Source organism: Nannospalax galili, unplaced genomic scaffold (genome assembly GCF_000622305.1).
Source record: "Nannospalax galili isolate Female #2095 unplaced genomic scaffold, S.galili_v1.0 scaffold311, whole genome shotgun sequence".
Taxonomy (NCBI): Eukaryota; Metazoa; Chordata; class Mammalia; order Rodentia; family Spalacidae; genus Nannospalax; species Nannospalax galili.
The window spans coordinates 4362726-4384593 of record NW_008330298.1 but is presented as its reverse complement, the minus strand read 5'-3'; the positions used below and the strand labels follow the sequence as shown (position 1 = coordinate 4384593).

At 43.8% G+C, this 21868-nt stretch overlaps 2 protein-coding genes and 1 non-coding gene across 6 annotated transcripts in view; all 3 read left to right on the top strand.

Moving 5' to 3' along the window:
- The window catches only part of Upf3b (UPF3B regulator of nonsense mediated mRNA decay), a 20454-nt gene extending 14601 nt beyond the window's left edge, over positions 1 to 5853 (top strand). For 3 of the 4 annotated variants that reach the window (XM_008844107.3, XM_008844116.3, XM_029569005.1), the window contains one exon: positions 4841 to 5853. In XM_008844107.3, the coding sequence (XP_008842329.1) occupies positions 4841 to 4990 (150 nt within the window). In that variant the 3' untranslated portion in view covers positions 4991 to 5853. The remainder of the gene's footprint in view (positions 1 to 4840) is intronic. The other variant, XR_607645.3, reaches the window with a different exon arrangement.
- An 8932-nt stretch (positions 5854 to 14785) lies between these two features.
- Positions 14786 to 19109, top strand: Rpl39 (ribosomal protein L39). Its single transcript, XM_008844100.3, has 3 exons — positions 14786 to 14942; positions 15931 to 16034; positions 18929 to 19109. The coding sequence occupies exons 1-3, from the start codon at positions 14940 to 14942 to the stop codon at positions 18975 to 18977; spliced, it is 156 nt and encodes a 51-aa protein (XP_008842322.1). The 5' UTR covers positions 14786 to 14939; the 3' UTR covers positions 18978 to 19109.
- On the top strand, positions 18062 to 18193 carry LOC115072296. The gene has a single exon (XR_003851342.1). It is a non-coding gene; the product is annotated as a small nucleolar RNA SNORA69 (small nucleolar RNA).
- Positions 19110 to 21868: the final 2759 nt, after the last annotated feature.

The following is a 21868-nucleotide window of genomic DNA, read 5'->3' as shown; positions in this document are numbered from 1 at the left end:
ATCATATTTTTTTTTTATTCTTATTCTTTTATGAAGTTAGTTAAAAATTAATGAACAAGAAATTAAAGAGACTGCGCTGCAATTAAGTTAGAATATTCTAACTGAAAAACAATTACTGTGAAACTACTTACATTCTCATAGAATTATAAACATTTCTCAAGGAATACTTTACAGCACAACTTTTTTTTCATACAGAAGAATTCATTCCAAGGCAATTGACATTGTGATGTTTTCGCATGCATTTCTAATCTCTATATACATGACTATCACTGGTCACAGTCACCCACCTTCTGAGCTCCTCAGCATCTGAGCATGAAAGAAACTCGTCAGGTAGACAGCCTTCCTCTCCCACTAGAGCCTCCATACTCTGCCATCCCTGTTACTGTCCTCTGTGCTGTTAGCACCCCCATCCATTCCCCCCTAAGACTTTAAAATTTTTATGTGCTTGAGTGTTTTCCTTCATGTATGTAAGTGCACCCATGTTGTGCAGTGCCCTCAGAGACCAGAAGAGGGTGTTGGATTCTCTGAAACGAGTTAGAGATGGTTGTTAGCTGTCATGTGGGTGCTGGGAACTGAACCTGGGTCCTCTGACCCACTGAGCCATCTCTCCAACCCCAAGAGTTTTTTTCTGAATAATATAACTCCACTAACATTTTCTCATAAAAATCTAATAGTAATTTCTTTTCCAAAAATCTGTTATTACATTTGTGTATGTATGAGTGTGTATGTACATGCGTGTGTGCACATATATGGCATGCTCAGTGGGTAAAGATGCTTGCCACCAAGCCAGACAACCTGAGTTCAGTTCCTAAGATCCACATGATGGAAGGAGAGAACCAACTCCTGAAGGTTGTCCTCTGACCTCTCCATGTGCACCATGGCAGGCATGTGCAAGTATTCACATTTGTGTGTACACAAATAAATATAATTTTTTTAAAAAATCTTTTTAAAAATTTCAAAAGCCAGGTTTCCTGGCACATACCTGTAATCCCAGCTATCAGAAGGCTGAGGCAGGAGGATCACAAGTTTGAGGCCAGTCTGGGCTATATAGAGCTTGTTTCAAACTAAGGAAAAAAAAATGATTTCCCATCAACTATTCCATCAGCCCGAAATGCATTTTATACAAGAAAGATAATATAAACACTTGATTCTTTACCTTTATTTACCAGTGCTGGGAGTAAAGTTTGGTATCCCAGCAGCATCTAGGGGCATCGATGAGTTTTGTCTCATCCCTAAGAACTCATAGTCTTAGAAATCTTTATTTTCCCCTTGATTGGTTGTTCATTTGCTTTTTTATTTTCTTTTGTTTTTGAGATACTACCTCATGTTGCCCAGGTTGGCCTCCAACTTGCTGTGTAGCTCCTGCCTCCTCTGGAGTGCTAGGATTATAGACTTGCCCCACCATGTCCATTTTACACACTGCTAGGGATTGAACCAAGGGCCTCATTTGGGATAAGCAAGTGGTTTACCAACTGAGCTACATCCTCAGCTCTTTCCCTTGGGTTTTGCTACATAAGACAGTTGGTCTTAAACTCATGCCAATCCGCCTGCCCCAGCCTCCCAGCTTCTGTTATTACAGATGTGAGCCACAATGCCTGACTTTGAAATCTTTTTTTTTTTTTTTTTTTTGTCTTTTTGAGACAGAGTCTCCCTGTAGCCCCAGCTAGCCTGGAACTCACTATGTAGACCAGACTGGCCCCGAAATCACAGAGATCCACCTGTCTCTGCCTCCCGAGTGCTGGGATTAAAGGCATGCACCATGTCTGGCTTGACTTTAAAATCTTTATTGCATACTTTTTAATCAGCTTTATCCCTGACGTTCAAATTCATCCTGCCTTAGCATGCCAAGAGCCCCATTATCCATATCTGTAAATTCTTTGCAAGAGTCTTAAATATTTTAATAATTCATCTTGTTAAAGTAGTGAAATGTTTTGCTGCAGTCATCCAATGGGGAATAATGCTTTAGGGCTGAGGAGTAGCTCACTGGTAGAGCACTTTATCCAGCATGCACAAGGCCATGAGTTCCATCCACAGCACCATATACAGAAGAGCAATGTTTTAGGATTAGCTTTCATAAATAGCAAGAAAGGGTTAAAGGCAGCTTGTATAAGTTTTGTTAAATTCTCTTGGGGTAGCCCTAGAGCATGAACTAAGAGGCTTGTGCCAACTAAGCATATGTTCCACTGAACCAACCCTTTTTGGTAAATTATTATTTTTGTGGTTTTGGATTTCTTATTGTTTTAGGGCAGTTTTGTTTTGTTATTTGGTCTTTTTGAGACACGGTCTCCCTGTAGCCCCAGCTGACCTGCAACTCTGCTATGTAGACCAGGCTGGCCTTGAACTCACAGAGATCTATGTGCCTCTGCCTCCCAAGTCCTGGGATTAAAGGCATGTGCCGTGACATCCAGCCCGGCTGTTTTGAGACAGGACCTTATGTATTTCAGCCTAACCCTGAACTCAATATGTAGCTAAAAATGACCTTGAATTTCTAATCTTCCTGCCTCGTGTTTCCAAGTGTTGGGATTATAGGCATGTATCATTGCACCCAGTTTATGCAGTGCTGGAGGTTGAACCCAGAGTTTCATGTATGCTGAGCAAGCACTTTATCAACTGAGTCATAACCCCAGCCCTCTTTTTTGTTAATTTTTTTTTTTGGTCTTTTTGAGACAGGGTCTCCCTGTAGCCCCAGCTGTCCTGGAACTCACTATGTAGACCAGGCTGGCCTTGAACTTACAGAGATGTGCCTGCCTCTGCCTCCCGAGTGCTAGGATTAAAGGCGTGCGCCACCACACCCTGCCCTAAATTTTTTAAATGGCTTATACATACAAGTTTTCTAGGGTCATGTTGTCATAGAGGAAGAATCCAGGCCCATGACTTTCTTGGCCTATTGAACAATCTGATATCTAAAGTGCCACCTGCTAGGTGGTTTTTAGCCAGCTAAGGTTGCAAACCTGTAGTCTCAGCTACTGGGGAGGCTGGGGCAGGAAGATCACTGGAGCCTAGGAGTTCAAGACCAGCCTAGGTAACACAGTGATATTTCATTTCAAAGAAAAGTTGATGGCAATTTACTTAGGGTCTGACCTCATAATTTCAGGGAAGTTTCCATTTAAGAATTTTCATCTTTTTAAAAAATTGTATTGCACTTATGCATTTATTTATTGTGCCTGTGTCTCTGTATGTGTGTCTGTGTGTACACATGTGAAAACATATCCCTGTGGCACAAGTGGAGGTCAGAGGACAAGTTACAGGAATCAGTTCTTTCCTTCCATCATGTGGGTCCTGGGTGTCAAAGTCACCACTGAGCCACCTTGCCAGCCTGAGTTTCATTAATTACTATTATTTTTAACTCCCAAACATAAGAGTGAGTGTGTGTGTGTGTGTGTGTGTGTGTTCATATTCTGTACTGAGAATCAAACCTAGGGCCTTGCTAGGCAAGCACACTCTACCACTGAGCTAAATCCCCAGCCCCTCCTAAACATTTTTGTGTAGTATTGGATTTTTAAAGTCAAATTATTACATGTGGTGACTCATTTCTGTAATCCCAGTATTTAGGAGTTTAAGGTAAATAGGTCTCAAGTTGGGGGCTAGTCTGGGTTACATTAGTTAGATCGTATGTCCAAAAAAAGGTCATTTACTGGCCGTGAATGATAGGCAGGGCTGGGGAATCTAACTCAGGGCCTTCATGTATTGGGCAAGCACTCTACTACTGAGTTACAATCTAACCCTGATTCTTGTAGTTTCTAAGTTTAAAAAAAAATTAGAGCTGGGTGTGGTGGCGCATGCGTTTAATCCCAGCACTTGGGCGACAGAGGCAGGCAGATCTTTGTGAGTTTGAGGCCAGCCTGGTTCTACATAGTGAGTTCCAGGACAGCTGGGGCTACAAGGAGACCCTGTCTCAAAAAGGAAAAAAAAATTAGAGCTAACTAGGTAATCTGAATTTTCAAAGAATTAATTCTCGGGGCTGGAGAGATGGCTCAGCGGATAAGAACACTGTTCTTGCAGAAGACCTGGGTTCGAATCCCAGCACCCACATGGCAGCTAACACTGTCCATAAGTCCAGTTCCAGGGAATCCAACAGTCTCTTCTGTCCTCCACAGGCATTGCATGACATAGGTGTACTTACCTACATGCAGGCAATACACACATACACATAAAGTAAAAATAAAAAAGAATGAATTCTCAAAGAATTAATAAAAATTAGGTAGCAGTGGATGCATTTACACTGAAGGACATGTGGGTACAAACGCCTGAATGAATAGGACTCAGCATGTATGGCAGAGTGCATGGGGTTCGGTGGGGAGATAGGGGGAGGCATGGATGGGGGAGGGGGTCCGGATTTGAGTGGGGAATGTTGTATGAGATTTAAAAAGCTCAATAAAAAAAGTTTAAAAAAAATAGGCAGCAGATTTCTCAAAATAGTACCCTAGATATATAAAATAATACTTAAGATGTGACTGTGGCCAAAGTCTTGGAAGGCCTGTAATCCCAGCTACTCAGAAGGCTAAGGCAAAAAGATACTAAGTTCCTATTGAATTCAAGGCCTGCCTGGGCAACTTAGTGATGACTTGCCTCCAAGTAAATAGAAAGGGGGCTGGAAATACAGCTCAGTGGTAGATCACTTATCTAGCATCCACAAGGCTCTTGTTTCAGTCCCCGTACCAAAAAATAAAAGGCTGCTTTTAAGATAGAGGAGGGGAAATGAACAGTTATTGCATACCACACACTTACATTTTTTGGTCTTGTATGACTTGGTTTGTGTTTACATACCTAATTTAGGGGTCTGAAATATTCACTTAAAAGCTTAGTAGCAGTATCGTAACATGAATATTTTTTGCTTCAGGATCGTCCAGCAATGCAGCTTTACCAACCAGGAGTTCGAAGCCGAAATCGACTCTGTCCCCCTGATGACTGCTTCAAGTCTGGAGATTCGGCAGTAGACAAAAAGCAGGAAAGTGGTATTAGCCATAGAAAAGAAGGAGGAGAGGAGTGATAAGTCCACATGGCCATAGGTGTCCTGACTGTCCAGGCAGCCAAAGAGCACGTATTAAGCTATCCAGAAGTGCCTTCAGGGCATAGGAACAGAGAGCAAGGAAGGGGGTCGCTGTGCTGGTGGGATACACTGCAGAGGAGTATGTCAAAGCAGGAATCAGAATGCAGGCTCAGAATTGGAAGCACAATGCCACTGTTTATGCCGTTTCTACAAGTTAATTTTAATGTCTCAGAAAAAGATGATGGCAAGAACATTGCAGCAGATGAAAAATGCCAAGTAAGGACTTACTTTTGTATCACACAAGAAAAAAAGAGCTTGTTCTAAAAACCAACAGGTGTTCTTAATCCTGGCTTGAATTTTCTTAGTCTGAATGGAACAGAATTACTTTGAAGTCTTGTTCGGATCTAACTACTTTGCATTGTTGATGATGTCTGTTGACTTTCTGTGTAGTGTAGAAACAGCAAGCATGTAATTGTAGTCCATGTAGAGTAGAGGATTGAACAAGCTTTGGTTGATGCAAAAAAAAAAAAAAAAAGAAATAGTCACGTTACATCTATATCCTGTGTCTGAAATTTTTATAATTAGAGGTTGCTTTGTTTACTTATGTGAACTTTGCATCAGTAATATTTGTAGACATCTCATTTTGCCTTTAGCATTTTTATATTCGTAGGTAAAATGTAGTCCTTGATCAGCTGCTGACAATCCAGTCTTTGTTTTATCTTAGGTGTCATGATTTGAGTGCATACCCTCTCCAAGAAGGAAACTACGCCAATGTCTGTTCCTGTTAATTGGCAGCTTTTCCAGTCTTAGCTCATTTGTAATGCTTTCAATAAATTTCAACTTCACTCAAGTATGAACTTTAATTTATTGATTATCGATTTTATTTTATGTGTATGAGTATTCTGCCTGCATGTAAGTGCACCGAAGTTATACAGTGCTCACAGAGGCCAGAAGAGGGCGTCAGATCACCTGGAACAGGAGTTAGGGGTGATTGTTAGCCATCATGGGTGCCAGGAACCAAACCTGGGTCCTCCGCAAGAGCAGCCAGTGCTAACTGCTGAGCCACCTCCCCAGCCCCTTTATTTATTTATGTGCTAACTTGTTTATGCTATTGGGGATGGAACCAAGGGCCTCAAGCATGCTAGCTTTGTGCTTTCTCACTGAGCTACAACCCCAGCCCAAGCTAAGTGAGCGCATTAACTTTTGGTTTTGCAAAATTTGGTGGCACATGGTGGCGCATGCCTTTAATCCCAGCACTTGGGAGGCAGAGGCAAGAGGATCTCTGTGAGTTCAAGCCCAGCCTGATCTACACAGCAAGTTTCAGGCCAATTGGGGCTACAAGGAGACCCAAACAAAACAAAACAACCAAAAAGAAAACAAAGAAAAGAAAAATTAAGCATTTGATACTGAATGAACCTTTTGGATATTTTGAAAGACGATAAATGATATTAATTTCTTCTTTCAGTAGGCAAGCTGAGTGACCAAGAGGGTTAGATCATGGTTCATTATTCTTGTTCCATAAGAACCAAAATGAAGATGGGCATAGTGGTTCACACCTGTAATCTCAGCACTCAGGAGGCTGAGGCAAGAGGATCAACATGAGTTTGAGATAGGCCTGGGCTACATAGTTCCAGGCCAATCTGAGCTAGAGTCAGACTATCTCAAACAACAACAAAAAGCACAAAAACAAACAAATCAGTGTTTGGCCAGTATTCCTGAGCTTTTGCTTGATTTTCTTCCTGCCAGCTTCACCTAACCTGGCATCTATTGCCCTTTACTTAATATGTCAGCTAAAAGATTTCTGTTTTCCTCAGCTTTTTTTTTATGTGTATGAGTATACGCCTGCATGTAGATAAGTGCACCCATATTGTGCAATGCCCATGGAGGACAGAAAGGTTGTTGGATCCCCTGGAGCTGGAGTTACGGACAGTTGTTAGCTGCCATGTGGGTGCTGGGATTCAAACCTGGGTCTTCTGCAAGAACAGTCAGTGTTCTTAACCACTCAGCCATCTCTCCACCCCCTTTCCTCAGCTTTTTTTTATTCTCTTTTATTACCTTTTCTGGGGAGGGGGGGTTTAAGACAGGGTCTCCCTGTAGCCCCAGCTGGCCTGGAGCTCACTATGTAGACCATGCTGGTCTCAATCTCACAGAATTCCACCTGCCTCTGTGTCCCAAGTGCTGGGATTAAAGACGTGTACCACTATGCCTGGCTCTAATTTTTAATTTTTTTATTTATTTTTATTTTATGTGTATGAGTGGTCTGTATGTAAGTTCACCCATGTCATACAATGCCCACAGAGGTCAGAAGAGGGCGTCAGATCCTCTGGAACTGGAGTTACAGATGGACGATTGTTAGCTGGCATGTGGGTGCTTGGAACTGAACCTGGGTCTTCTGTAAAAGCAGCCAGTGCTCTTAAACACTGAGCCACCCCTGCAGCCCCCTGGCTCTGTTTTTTATTCTTTGACAATTTCATGCATGTATGGAATGTATATTGATCATATCTACCCTCCTTAACTTTTAGAAACCAGCTCTAAGAAGTGGTGGAGGAGCCACTAAAAACAATTGAAAGAGCATCATCCTCAACTGGGAGAGTACCTCTAGAAGAAGGGAACACTCCAGGAAGGAGAATTGCTGAACATGTCCCATGCCACAGAGGTTAAGGAAAACAAGAAGTGTAAAGCTGTCATTAGATTATGCAGTACTGAGGCATTAGTGAACTGGGGGAAGGAAAACGTCAAGTGTGGAATAAATAGGACGTAGAGATGGGGGCAGTGGGATAAATGGGCCAGAGAGATTTGAGCTGGAGATACAGCTGGGAATTCCTCTAATTTTAGATGGTGATTGATACCATAGACATGGATTCTGTCACTTCATTCAAGAGAATAAAGTAGGAACAGAAGTATAGCTGGGACCCAGAATTAAAAAACTCTAACATTATTATATATAGCATTATTTGTATATATTATATACAAAGACAGACAAGGAATATCCAAAGAGTAGGTGAAAGCTACAGACCTACAATCTTTGCATTTTGGAGACAGTAGCAAGAAGATCAAGAGTTTAAGTAAGGCCAGGTCAGGCATGGTGGCATATGCCTTTAATCCCAGCACTTCAGCAGCAGAGGCAGGTGGATCTCTGGGAGTTCAAGGCCAGCCTGGTTTACATAGTGAGTTACAGGCCTGCCAGACCCTGTCTCATTAAATTAATTAATTAAAAAAAAACAAAGGTCAAGGCCAGTCTTGGCTACATAGTAAATTTGAGACCTGCCTGGGCTACATGAGACCCTATCTCAAAACTCTCCCCTTCCCCCAAAAAAGTAGTAGTGGACAGGGCTGTGGATATAGCTTGGGATTGAGCTTTTGCCTATCTTGTACAAGGCCCTGGGTTCAATCTCTAGCATTGAAGAAAAACAGGAGTGGCCAGGAGGACTGGATGCTAGTGAAAATTCAATTATATTTGAAAAGGGCCACAGGATTCAGTGACTTAAAAACCATTAATGGCCTGGAATTACAGAAGCCAGTACCTTGAGAACGGATCAAGTTAGCATTTCTAATTTTTTATAGGAGTCCAGCCAGGAAATAAAAGAGATACATAAGCAAATGGTCTTGATAAATGATCAATTTAAATATGAGAAATATGGGCTGGAGAGATGGCTCAGTGGTTAATGGCACTGGTTATTCTTGCAGAGGCCTAGGATTTGATTCCCAGCACCCACATGGCAGCTAACAACCATCTGTAACTCCAGTTCCAGGGAACTCCTATGCTCTTTTCTGACCTCCTCGGACATTTCATGGCATGGGTGCACTTACATATATGCAGGCAATACACTCATAATGAAAATAAAGTAAGTAAAATATTTTTAAAATAATATAAGAAATATTAAAGTATAGCTGGGCGTGGTGGCACACACCTTTAATCCCAGCACTCAGGAGGCAGAGGCAGGTGGATCTCTGAGTTCAAGGCCAGCCTGGTCTACACAGCCAGTTCAGGTCAGCTGGGGCTCCAGGGAGACTGTCTCAAAAAGATGGAAAAAAAAATAGTAAAATATATTTAGTGGTTCAGAGCACTGACTGCTCTTCCACAGGTCCTGAATTTGGTTCCCAGTACTCATATATTAGCTAACAACCATCTTTAACTCCATTTCCAGTGGATACAACACCCTCTTCTGGCCTCTGTGGGCATTTCATGCATGTGATGCACTTAAATATAGGCAGACAAATTTTAAGTTATAGTATATTTAGAAGGCCAAAGAAAGCTCTATGAGGAGGAATGGCCAAGGGAAGTGATTAGCAATAGTGTAGGTTTCTTGCAAATGCAGGCACCTTTGCAAGAGCTGGCACTGCTTGCCTCCTTACCAACCTGTTACCAGCTGAGCAAATTCAAGGCAGTTTTCTTGTCAGTACCTCCCTCTTGTTCTTGTCTGGACTGTCCAGCTCTAGGTAAATCATGCTTTTCCACCCCTTGAAATGTCCTCCACTCCTTTATTCATTTGAGAAGCATTTGCTATTTCCTGGCTATGTGCCAGTCTCTAGGAATCATTCAAACTTAAGTCCTTGAAGAACTCATGCTCCATTGGTGACAAGAGACAAATGGAATTAATCAGAGTGCAAAAGAATTAAACCGAATCTAGCATACTATGTGAGGAGAGTGGTTGGGGAGTTTCCTGCCTGTAAACTGCCAAGTGTTATGGAGGAAATCCCTAAACCGGACTGACTGGTGAAACCACATGAGGGCCTTCCCTCTCTGAGTTCTGCCTGTCATGAACTGACACTCTTTCACAGTGCTTCCTTTGTTTCACTTTCTTATTCTATTTTTATTACAGTTACTTATTTCCCCTCCCCCCCCCCCCCCCCCCGTGTGTGTGTGGGGGGGTACATGTACATACGCACACATGATGCAGCACTCTTGTGGTGTTCAGAACACAACTTTTGGAAGTCAGTTCTTAAATTCACTCAGGTACCAGGCTTGACCTTAACAAGGGCCTTTACCTGCTGAACCATCTTGCTGCAACCCCCATTTTACTCTTACTCAGTTTGTTCCCTTATGGTCCCTTCTTGTGCTAGGAGGAGCAGCAAGGGTTTCTCCCTCATAAATCATAATTTCATATTCTTTTAAATTTTTTTTATTTTTGTGTATGAGTGTTTGCCTGCATGTATAAGTGCACCATGTGTGCGACACCTGCAGAGGCCAGAAGAGGGTGTCAGATCCATGGGAACTGGAGTTACAGACTGTTGTGAGCCTCTGTGAGGGTATTGGGAACCTAACCCAGGTCCTCTGCAAGAGCAGCCAATGCTCTTAACCACGGAACCATCTCTCCAGCCCTCAACATATAAGCCTTTTGGGAGATCCTTCATATGCAAGCTACAGCATATATTGACAGGTACAAACAGAATTAACTACCCTTAAATAGTTCACAGAAGAACTCATAAAACAACCATTTCTATGAAAGAGATACAAGGGAATACATAATAACTTGTTAATTGTTAATGTAGCATATTTGTGAAACAGATTTTTGCACTATAGCTGCCTTCTGCCTCCAGGGGCTGGGATTACAAGCATGAGCCCCCACATCTTATATTTCCACGCTTTAAGACCATTTCCAGCCCAGATCACCACCATTATTGCAAATCTAGCTGCCTACTGTACATCTGCACCCAAATGACCCACAAGTATTTTGGGTTCCAAAGGGAATTCAAGGGCCAACGAGATGGCTTAGTGGGTAAAGGTGTCCGGGGATCCTGCCCCGACACAGGAGCCGGGGAAAGGGAGATGAGCTGTCCACACCGTTACCTGCAGCCTCCCCGGAGACAATCAGACACAACAGGGAGCCAGTCAAGCAGGAACTCGTTTATTACAGGCATTACAGGGCTTATGAAGGCAAAAACCACAAAGGAAAATCCCCTCCCCAACCAAGTGTCCAATCATATTAAAGGTGAACTTGAGCATGCAGTCTCCTCTCTACAGCACAGCATAGCGTTCGCGAGGTGATCACGCACTGCCAAGATGCACGGAAATAGCAGGAGCCAATCAGCGATTCTTCAAAACAAGTCTGGCCATGTTCCGGCTGGTTCCTCTAGGCGCCAAACAAGTCTGATCACGCCCCAGCCGTTTCCTCTAGGTGCCCTTTCCCCCCCCCCCTGGCCCCCCCCCCCCCCCCCCCCCCCGCAAAGGGCAAAGGTGCTTGTCACCAAGCCCAACAACTTGAGTTCAATTCCCAGGACCCACATGGTGGAAGAACTGACTCCTCCAAATTATCTTCTGATCTGTACCACATGTATGTATACACATACATACAGTAAATACATACACAGATAAATGAAAAAAGGCAACCCAAAGTAAACTATTTCTTCTCTAGTTCACTGAAAGTCCCATTAGACTCCTTTCTCACCCCACAGTCACTCATTACATTGTTTGTTCAATCTCTATCTTCCCACTACCCTAGTTTGGTTTGCTATCATTATTTCATTCACTCACTGTATTTTAAATTATTTACATTTATTTATTGTATGTGTGTACGTGTGCACACACGTACCACAGTGTGCATGTAGAGGTCAGAGGACAACTTGTGGGAGTTGGTTCTCTCCTTCTACCATGTAGATCCTGGGCATCAAACTCATATCCTCAGACTTGGCAGCAAGTGCTTTTACCCACTGAGCCATCTTGCCATCCTCCAGTGTGAATTTTAAAATCACATACCATGTGCCATTCATGTTCTAGACTTTGGAATTAGTGAACAGACAAAACTTTTATCTGAGTGAAGCTTACATTCAAGTGAAGAGAGAAGGAAAAAAAATACATGTTTTTAGAAAGCAACAGTTGTGCCAGGTGTGGCAGTGCACACCTTTAATCCCAGCACTCAGGAGGCAGAGGCAGGAAGATCTCTTGAGTTCAAGGCCAGCCTAGTCTACATAGTGAGTTCCAGGCCAGCTGGGGGTACAGGGAGACCCTGTCTCGAAAATACCAAAAAAAAACAAAACAAAAACAAAAACAGAAAAAAAGCAACAGATGCTTAGGACAAAAAAATAAGGGAAGACGACTATGATATGATGTTCATAAGTGGGAGTTGAAAGGTTTCAATAAGGTGAATTAGGGGCTTATTGTAGTGGGACATGCCTGTAATCCCGACACTTAGGAAGGAGAGGCAGAAAGATCTCCAGTTGGAGGCCAGATAGATTTGGCAACATGGAAATTGCTGGAGACTTTAAGAAGTACAATTTCATTAGGCATGGTGGTACATGCCTACAATCCCAGCATTCAAAAAGCTGAGACAGTAAGACCCCAAGTTTGACAGCCTGGTGTCTACCAAGATCCCCATCAAAAACAAAGAAAAATCAGACTGACTTTAGCGCTGTTGGAAAGTTCTTGCCTATCATTCATGAGGACCTGGATTCAACTCTCAGCACCATGAAAACAGTTTCACTTTTATCTGCGGGAGGAAGATGAGTAGGGTTGACTCTAGAGTGGATGGCCCTGTACAGTTATATGGCTATAACTTTTTTCAGTGGGAAATCAGCATTAGCAAGAACGTTAGAGAAACTTAGTTCTCATACATAGAGTGAGCCAGAAGCTCAATCTGCATGAAAAGGAGACTTGGTGAGCATTATGGTATTGAGGATTTTACAAGAAACTCTATAGGTCTCCTTGCTTCCACTTTCCCCTGCCTGTACCTATGCTCATACAGTTCCCAAATGATTCATTTAGAATGCTTATTGAGGGGCTGGAAAGATGACTTGGCAGTTAAGAGCACTGGCTGCTCTCGCACAGGACAGAGGTTTCGTTTCCAGCACCCACATGGCAGCTAACAATTGTCTGTAACTCCAGTTGTAGGGGATCAGACCTCCATGGGCATTGCACAGTACAGGTGCACTTACATACATGCAGGCAATATACTGATGCACATAAAAATAATAAAATATTTTAAATGCTTATTGAGCCAGAATCCCAGCACTCAGGAGACAGAGGCAGGTAGATCTCTGAGATCAAGGCCAGCCTGATCTACATAGTGAGTTCTAGGCCAGCTGGGGCTACAGCACCAAAAAAGAAAATGGGTTTAGTTTAGCTGGGTGTGGGGGCACATGCCTTTAATCCCAGCACTTGGGAGGCAGAGGGAGGCAGATCCCTAGGAGATCAAGGCCACCCTGGTCTACACAGCAAGTTCCAGGCCATTTGGGGATATAGAGAGACCACAATTCAAAAACACAAACACCAGCTGGGCGTGGTGGCGCACGCCTTTAATCCCAGCACTCGGGAGGCAGAGGCAGGCGGATCTCTGGGAGTTCAAGGCTAGCCTGGTCTACATAGTGAGTTCCAGGACAGCTGGGGCTACAGGGAGACCCTGTCTCAAAAAGACCAAAAAAAAAAAAAACCAAAAACACAAACACCAAATGTAAGGTGGCCCAGGAAACCTGTGGATTTTGCCTGCTGTATTAGCATTCATTCATTCATTCTTTCTTTCATTCATTCAACAAATGTTTATTCTACCTGTGTGAGGCACTGTTCTGTTCTAGGTTCAAGGAACACAGTATAATGAAAAAAACACGTAATTTATAATCCATGCCCTAAGTGAACTTAAAAAAAACTGTATATGAGTGTATTGCCTGCATGTCTGTAAGTGCACTCGTGCCATACGGTGCCCGCAGAAGTCAGAAGAGGGCGTTGGACCCCTGAACTGGAGTTATGGACAGTTTAGTCTCCATGTGGGTGCTGGGATTCGATCCTAGGTCTTCTGCAAGAGCAGCCAGTCTTCTTAACAGCTGAGCTTTCTCTCCAGACACCCCTCCCCAACTGAACTTTTTTTAAAAAAATGATTTTTATTCTTATTTATGTGTGTATGCGTGCGTGCGTGCGTGTGTCAGAGAGAGAGAGAGAGAGAGAGAGAGAGAGAGAGAGAGAGCGCCTATGAAGGGCAGAAAAGGGGAAAAGGGTGTCAGGTCCCCTGGAACTGGAAATATGGGCAGGTGTGAGCTGTAAATGGAACGTGAGTCCTCTGTAAGAGCATCAGGAGCTCTTAACCAGTCAGCCAACGCTCCAGCCCTGAACTTTCTAGGGAGGAAGTTACACAGTAAATGAAATTTATGTTATCTCATAGAAGTACTGTGGAGAAAAAGGTAAGGAGTACTGACTCGGGGGTGAGGGGTTACAATTTTGACTAGGGAAAGCCTCACTGAAAAAAGAGCTAAAATAATAGGGCTGGGAGAATAGCTCAGTTTGCCTAGTATGTGTGAGGCCCTAAATTGAATACCCAGCACTAGAATAAAAAAAATGATGAAATTATGCGGTTACCTAGAAAAACTTCCAGGTAAAGGAAACAGAAATGCAAGGCCCTGAGCTATATAGAGCGAAATGAAGGCGAGGGTGGTTTGAAAGAGCTAAGGATATGGCTCAGCGGTAGGGCTTTTCCTAGATAGCACGCTCATGATCCTGAGTTTAATACCCAGCACCAGAGGGAATAAAACAAAAAGATCCTCCCCTTTCCCTCCACTAGAGCTGGATTCCCAGCCTTAAACCCAGCTCCTCGCACTGAGCTTCCGCCCTCCTCCGGGCGGAAATCGCGGCGCCCAGAAGTGACTGAGCCTTTTCCCGCCCTCCCTAGCGATGGGCCCGCCCATTCCACTGCCGGGTTTTGCCGAGGCTTTCTACGTTGGTACTTCTCACGGGCCACCAACCTCATCAAAGAAACGAATGCCCCCAGACCCTAACCGGCACCTGAGGGAAGGCAGCAACGGAGGCGAAGCCTAGCGAAATCTGTTTCCCACAGGCCTGAGCGGGTTCCCACGGCCCCATGGGAGCGCAGGGGCGGGGCCAGGAAGGGGCTAGCGCTAGCTGCCGGACGTCGTCTCCTAAGCTCCGCCTTTCGACTGCGTCTTCTAATTACGTTCTTCCGACTCCAGCTTCCTCTTTTCCTTTCGTCCGCCATCGTCTTCTGTACGCTTTTCTGGGTTTCTCATCATGGTAAGGTTATCGGTCGCCATCGCTTCCAAGGTGGCTTCCCTGAGGCTCGAAGCTGCAAAGGGTTCACGGGGGTATCACGGAGCATCGAGAGGCGGGGTCATTTTGCGGGTATTTTTCGTGAGTTCGGCCACCGCTCCCATTGTGGGCCGGCAGGAAGCTAGCGAGCAGTCCAGCTTACGTGGGCAGGGCTGCTCTTCCTGCCGCTTGGCGAGGGTTTTGATTTGCTTGGCCTGGAGCTGACTGATTGTAGACAGAAATGGGGACCACTCTGGAGATGTGGTATGCACAAAGTGACAGGTGGGGAACTTGGCATCGGGAGCGGACCCCAGTAAGACTTAACAGGATTTCTTTTTCCCTTGAGAGAGGGTCTCTTTAGCCCCAGTTGGCCTGAAACTCATTATGTAGACCAGGCTGGCCTTGAACTCAGAGCTGCGCATCTGCAACTGCAACCGTTGCCCCAGTGAGAGGGTTATTCTCTGCCTTTATTGACTTTTCTCTGCAACAGCATAGACCTATTGAATAAGACTGAATCTAAATTTATAAGTAGGTGTCCCTACAGAGTAAAGTAACTAGAGGCATTGACTTGAAAAGTGATAGGCTCTGATTCACCCAAAAACCATCCTCTTTCCAGTAAATCTCCCCTCCCCTAGTCATTCCATCCGATATTTGGTGGGCTGAATCCTCAGGAGCAGAGCAGGGTAGACTTGTAAGTTAGCATTTGTAGAATGAACAAGACATGTTTTAAACCTGGCACTGTAATTAGCACTCTTGATTTGAGGCAGGTTACTTAGAGCTTTCGATCTGTCCACACTTAAAACCATGGGCTTTCCTGCTTCCATAGATGGGGTGAGGATCAGATAGTACTTTTGGGATTTGGGATTGGAAAATTCCTGGGTGTATAATATTAATCAGACAGATGTCCTACTGAGGGAATTTGTAACTGGTGAGCAGGCTCTGGTATCACTAAGTTGGTTGCATCTCCTCACAGTCCTCTCACAAGACTTTCAGAATCAAGCGATTCCTGGCCAAGAAACAAAAGCAAAATCGTCCTATTCCCCAGTGGATTCGGATGAAAACCGGTAACAAAATCAGGTAAGACCGCCGTTGTCCTGCTTGGTTTTTTTGTTTTGTTTTTTTGTCGACTTTTAGATAGCTTTGGATGTATAAATACACCATTCAGAGTAATGCAGTCAAATCCATACTCTGCTACTGTTCTGAAATTTCCTTTAAAAAATTTGTATGTGTGGGTGTACTTGTATCGTGGTGCACCTGTAGTCAGAGGCCAGTTTGCAGGGATCCTTTCCTTCCACCAGGGATTCAGTTCTGGCCGTCAGGCAGCAAGTAACTTTACCCATTGAGCCTTATTGGCAGCCCCTGAAATTCCTCGGTTCCCCCCCCCCCTTTTTTTTAAATGTCTCGGTTTCTTCTACATACACGTTCAGTCCACAGCTGGGCTTTGGGGGCTGACTTTTTTTTTCCTGTACCTTACTAATTAGTTTCAGTATCTGAGCTTAAGGAGGTTGTCTATTCATCCTGGCTGGGAAACTCCCCTCACTAGTAGTTGATGGTTTCAAAATTTTGCTAGGCTTGCTACAAAGAACTTCAGAAGTTAGGGAGGGCTTTGAGGAGTTTGTTTCTATCCCCAACCTTTGAGGTAAGTCTTGGAGCAGAAATAAGCATCAAAAGTCTTAAGTTTTGCCAGATAACCAATGGTGATTCTGGCATGTTAGCATTCCATTTTTTTTTAATGTGTATGGGAGCTGGCATGCCACCATCCATGTGTGGAGGTCAGAGGACAATGTGGGTTCTGGAGATTGAACTCAGATCAAGCCACTTTTCCTGCTGCGCCAACTTGACTGACTTTTGGGGGTGGGGGGAGTGTTGAGATGATTCCTCTCCATGTAGCCCAGGATGGCCTTGACTTGTCCATCCTCCTGCCTTTAGAGTGATTTTTTTGTTTTCAAATCACATGAGTATTGTAGCCTAAGCTTAGTGGGTCCATCTGGAACAAAGACATGGAAGACCAGGAGTGCCAGGTTGCAACGCTATATAAAACAATTTAGCACTGGAAGTGATGGACTATGCCATTAATTCCAGGGGGATGTAGATGGATATGAGATTGAGGCCAGCCTGGGATGGGCTACATAGTGAAACCTTGTCTCAAAAATAGCAACAAACCTGGTGGAATCATTTTTAGTAAAAACTAAGATATGGATCTTTCAGGGCTAAAATGAGAACCCATGTTTTTTTAAGAAGACTTGAAAATCGCCCACTCTATCCTTAAGGACTTGTTAATTGATACTTTTTCTCTGTATACTAGGTGCTATTATGTGTATATGTGATGAGGGACTATTTAATTGTAGAATCAGGCCTAGACTTTAATCCATCCCACAGTCTTCCCCTCTTAAAATACTGAGAAATGCACTGAACCATTAGGCAATGCTTATTTTTTTGGCAGCTCAGCCCTTCAAATGTTTAATGGGTTTCTTGGTGGGGGTTAATTTTGAGTTGTTTTGGGTTTTTTTGTTTTGTTTTTTGAGGTGAAATCTCTAGTGCAGGCTGCTTCAGCTTCGTTGCTGGATCGGTTTCTGTGAGGATATCCCAGACATCGGTAACTTTTTAAAAACAATCTTGTATTGTAGTTCAAGGTGGTCATCTTATGCTGGGATTACAGGTGTGTGCCACCACATAAAGTACTTATTGGAATGTATGTCATGAACCTCAGTTTGTCCTTGTCCCCATGGGATGATAAAAGAGCCTGCTTTCTAGGTTGCAAAAGTCCTTAAACAGATAAACCACTATAATCTGTATTAGTCTGTTAAAATATTTTCCTAGAGTTGGTGGCATTTAGTCTTTAGGATTATATACCCTGACCCACAGAATTAACACAATAGAATTTTTTTGTCAGCTGTTTTCCAACGCTTGGGGTGCTATTTTTTTGTGTGTGTGTTATGTTTTTTTGTTGCTTGTTGAGACAGTTTGCTGAAGTCCCAACTGCCCTGGAAATCTTTGATCTCAAAGATCTGCCGGCTTCTGTCTCCTGGTGTTGGGATTAACAGGCCCAGCTCTGTCATTGGGCTGCAACTCCCAACCCCTCTTCCAGTTTTGATGATGTGTTAAAAGCAGGCTGCAATTACAGTGCTTCATTTTGTGGGAGTACTGCCATTATCCTGCTGAAAGAAAAGCCATGTTGATTGTTTCTGATTTTGCCTTTCTGGGGGTAAAATCATGACAGCTTGACATGGACAGTTCAGAGATTGCTTTATATTTAGTAAACTCTGCAAACCACTGTTGCTCTGGGGTAATCATGAATGAGCAACTGCTGTTGCGTGTGTGCTACAGTCTGCTTGTGTAGGTCAGGACAACTTTTGGGAGCTGGTTCTCTACTTCCATCATTTTCATGGGTTTCAGGGATCCACTCTGGTCAGAGTCTGTATGACAGCAACCTCTGCCCACTGAGCAGGAGCTTTTGTGTATGATCCATAAGGAGCAGTTGAGACTATGTCTGCATCTACTCCAGGTCTGTTGGATTAGAAGTGGGGGTACATAGGGAGAGGAAAATTTACTTTTAAATAAAACCATGCTGGCAGTTATGTGCAGGTTCCTGTGGAGACTTTGGATCCTTCTACAATACCTGTTCACACAAATAACCTCTGAGCCATTTCTCTAGTCCCCACTTGATTTTCTGAGACAGGGTCTTTCCAGGTAACCCAGGCTGGGATTATAAGGAGTACCACCATGCTCTGCTTGCTTAATTCTCTTCATTATGTAGACCAGGCTGGCCTTGAACCTACAAAGATCTGCCTCCTTCTGGAGTTGAAGGAATGCGTCACCACAGAGAGCTTGCCTGGCAAATCATTTCCTTACTTGCTAGAAAGTTCCCCCCTTTGGCTTTGTTTTTGTGCCCTAAAAGGCCCAGCCTGGTGAATGGAAACAGCTATATTGCAATCAAACTAACTTGTAACTTGTGGCTTTGTACTGTGCAGGTACAACTCCAAGAGAAGACACTGGAGGAGAACCAAGCTGGGTCTGTGAGGATTCACACACCATGGCATGACTATTTAAGCTGAACCACAGTCATCATTAGGACTACCAAATAGAACTGAAAGTTTTTATCCTGGAGATTTGAGCACATTGGGTCAATAATAAATATGTAGAACCTTCAAACTCCTGTTGTGGTTTTTAAACTACTGGATTGCACAAGCCACAGCATGTGTGGGGAGGTTGATTTTGTGGAGTTGTTTCTATTGCTACTTTTCCGTGAGTTCCACTCAGGCAAGGGTTTTACCCACTCCACTGAGCCATCGTGGGACACACCCCATTTTTAATGCTGTCCAGTAGCTTTGTTTTTGGCACTAGATAAGTGTTCTACAGACAGGCTATTCTTTGATGTCTGATAAGAATTATCTAAACTAGAGGTTGGCAGAGCTAGCCTCACACAATATATCCCAGGCTAGCATTAATCATCCTGGGTTACAGTTGTGCATCATTTTTTAGCATTTGTTTTTGAGAGGTGGTCAGAACAACTTGCAAAAGTGGGTTCTCCTTCCATCATGAGGGTCCCAGGACTCCCACTCAGGGCAGCTGAGCCATCTCACACACCAAACCCCTCAATGGAATCTTACTGTTCCACACCCATACATGTATGTTTTCCTTTGATGTAGAGATTGGCCTGCAAAGCATAAAGTGATTGGCAACCTCTAGTGCTTGGATACAAGGGTTAACATGGTGGTTCGTGCTTTTAATGCCAACAGAGGCAAGTAGATCTCTGTGATCAAGTCCATCCTGGTCTACATGTCAAGTTCCAGGCCAGCTGGGGCTACAGAAAGACCCTGTCTCAATGTGCACCCCCTCCAAAAAGTTCACTTTAGTTGAAGTAATGAACACCTGTCCGGTACATGTACTGTTCTAGGTCTTTGTTGATAGTTTATGGCATGTTTGGTGGCAACCACAGCAGTCCTTTTGAAAATGTGAGAGGTAACCAGGATAGTAACCCCCTTGCCCAGTTTATGGGGGAGTTGCTGGCTGGACATAGGCAAATGGTAGGAGATGCATGCGATGTGGATGCCAACATTCAAGTTCATTGGTCCAGAAGAGCCACTCCAGAAATCTAAAGAGGGCTCCAGGACCTAGAAGCTCTACAGATCTTTGAAAACTTAGCTCTATAAGATCCTAGTCCTTAATTGTTCTTTCTATGTCAGTTTGAAGACAGCTAGGGGCTAAGGTATAGCTCTGTTAGAACCCTAGCATAGCATGTGTGAGGCCCTGGGTTCCATTCCCAGCACTGTGAAAAAAAAACAAAGCTGTCACCATAGGTGGTAGGTAGTTGTTATTCCTAAGTCCAAAGCAGAGGGATGGGGCTGCAGAGATAGATGACTTAAGTGATTATGTTCATTTATTCTAGCAGAGGACACTGGTTCAGTTCTCAGCGTCCACATCTGGTTGCTTAGAACTACTTGTAACTAGTTCCTGGTGGTCTGACACCCTCTTCTGGCCTCCATGGGCACCTGTACATGTTTGCTGCATAGGAGCTCATATAGGCATACACAAATCTTACAAAGTAGAGGGACTTGATTCAGTCATGACAAATTTCTAACCATTTTGATGTATTAAAATCACTGGAAAAGTGAAGTTGGAGCAACACCCTGACAACCTACGAGGTTACCTGACAAGGCTAAGATCATACTAAGGATATAGCCAGCTTTCACTTGGGGATCTTCCAGGAGAAATGGAAGAAATAGGGTTGGTGGCATATGCCCATTCTTTGACCTATGGGACAAGCAGCAGGAGAGTGGTTGGTGATTGAGAGTTTTGAAGTGTGGATTCAAAATCGGTTGTAAGCCTCAGTGGAGCTGTTTGCCAAGTAGGTCCTCCATATGGTGAGGAAAGCTGACAGTGCTCAAAAGCATTGGTTTCAGTGTCTTCTGTAGGACACCGGAGTGAGTGAGCAGGATGAAAGTTTGGGAGGATTCCCTCCCTTAGCAATATGTGCTACATTCTGGATAAGGTACAACCATCCAAGACTGGGGGGTAGAGGGCAGTTGTGATGGGAGACAAATCAGAAAAGATGCTGGTACCTTTCCATTCCAGGGTTCTAATTCAGAAGAGAGCTGCCTTGCAAAGGAGGCAAGATGACTTGAAAAATAACTCCTGGATGTTGCTGTCAGGCCTCAGGGTTAGATCCCAGCTCCATCTCTGAAACAGTCGTGGAAATTTACTCTCAAGAAGCAAATTAGAACCGGCTGCACGGCTTTAATCCCAGCATTCTGTGAGTTCAGGCCAACCTGGTCTCCATAGTGAGTTCCAGGCCAGCCAGGGATAGATAGTGAGACCTTGTTTAAAAAAATTTTTAAAGCCCACCAAATTGGCCTAGAGAGATAGTTCAACAGTTAAGCACACTTGATACTCTTCCAGAGGACCTGAGTTCAGTCCTTAGCTCCTACCTACATCAGGTGACTCACAACAGCCTTAAACTCCAGCTTCAGGGATCCCATGCCCTCTTCTCACATCTGCGTGTACCTATGCACACATGGCATTCACTCACATAGACACACAGATACACAACCTTTTTTTAAAAAATCACTTGGGTGTGGTAGTTTGTTCCTGTTATCCTAACACATGGAGTGGCTGAGTCAAGATCGTTAGGAACTCAAGACTAGTCTGGGCTAAAAATTGAGGTCCAGGTGAGCAGGAACTTTAGCATGAGACCATGCCAAATGAAACGGGGCTGGGGATGTAGCTCGGTTGGTAGTGCTTGCCCAACATATTTGTGATGCCTTGGGTTTGATTCCCAACACCACAAACCAGAAGTGGCGATACAGGGAGTTACAAATGGTTGTGTGAGCTCTGATGTGGGTGCTGGGGACTAAATTCAGGTCCTCTGCAAAACGCTATGTGCTCTTTTAAAAAATTATGTGTATGAGTGT

What these genes read in the sequence shown, in the direction of transcription:
- Rpl39 (XM_008844100.3), top strand. An exon ending in AAAACCGGTAACAAAATCAG is followed by an intron (nt 16,035 to 18,928) that starts GTAAGACCGCCG and finishes TGTACTGTGCAG; the next exon opens with GTACAACTCCAAGAGAAGAC.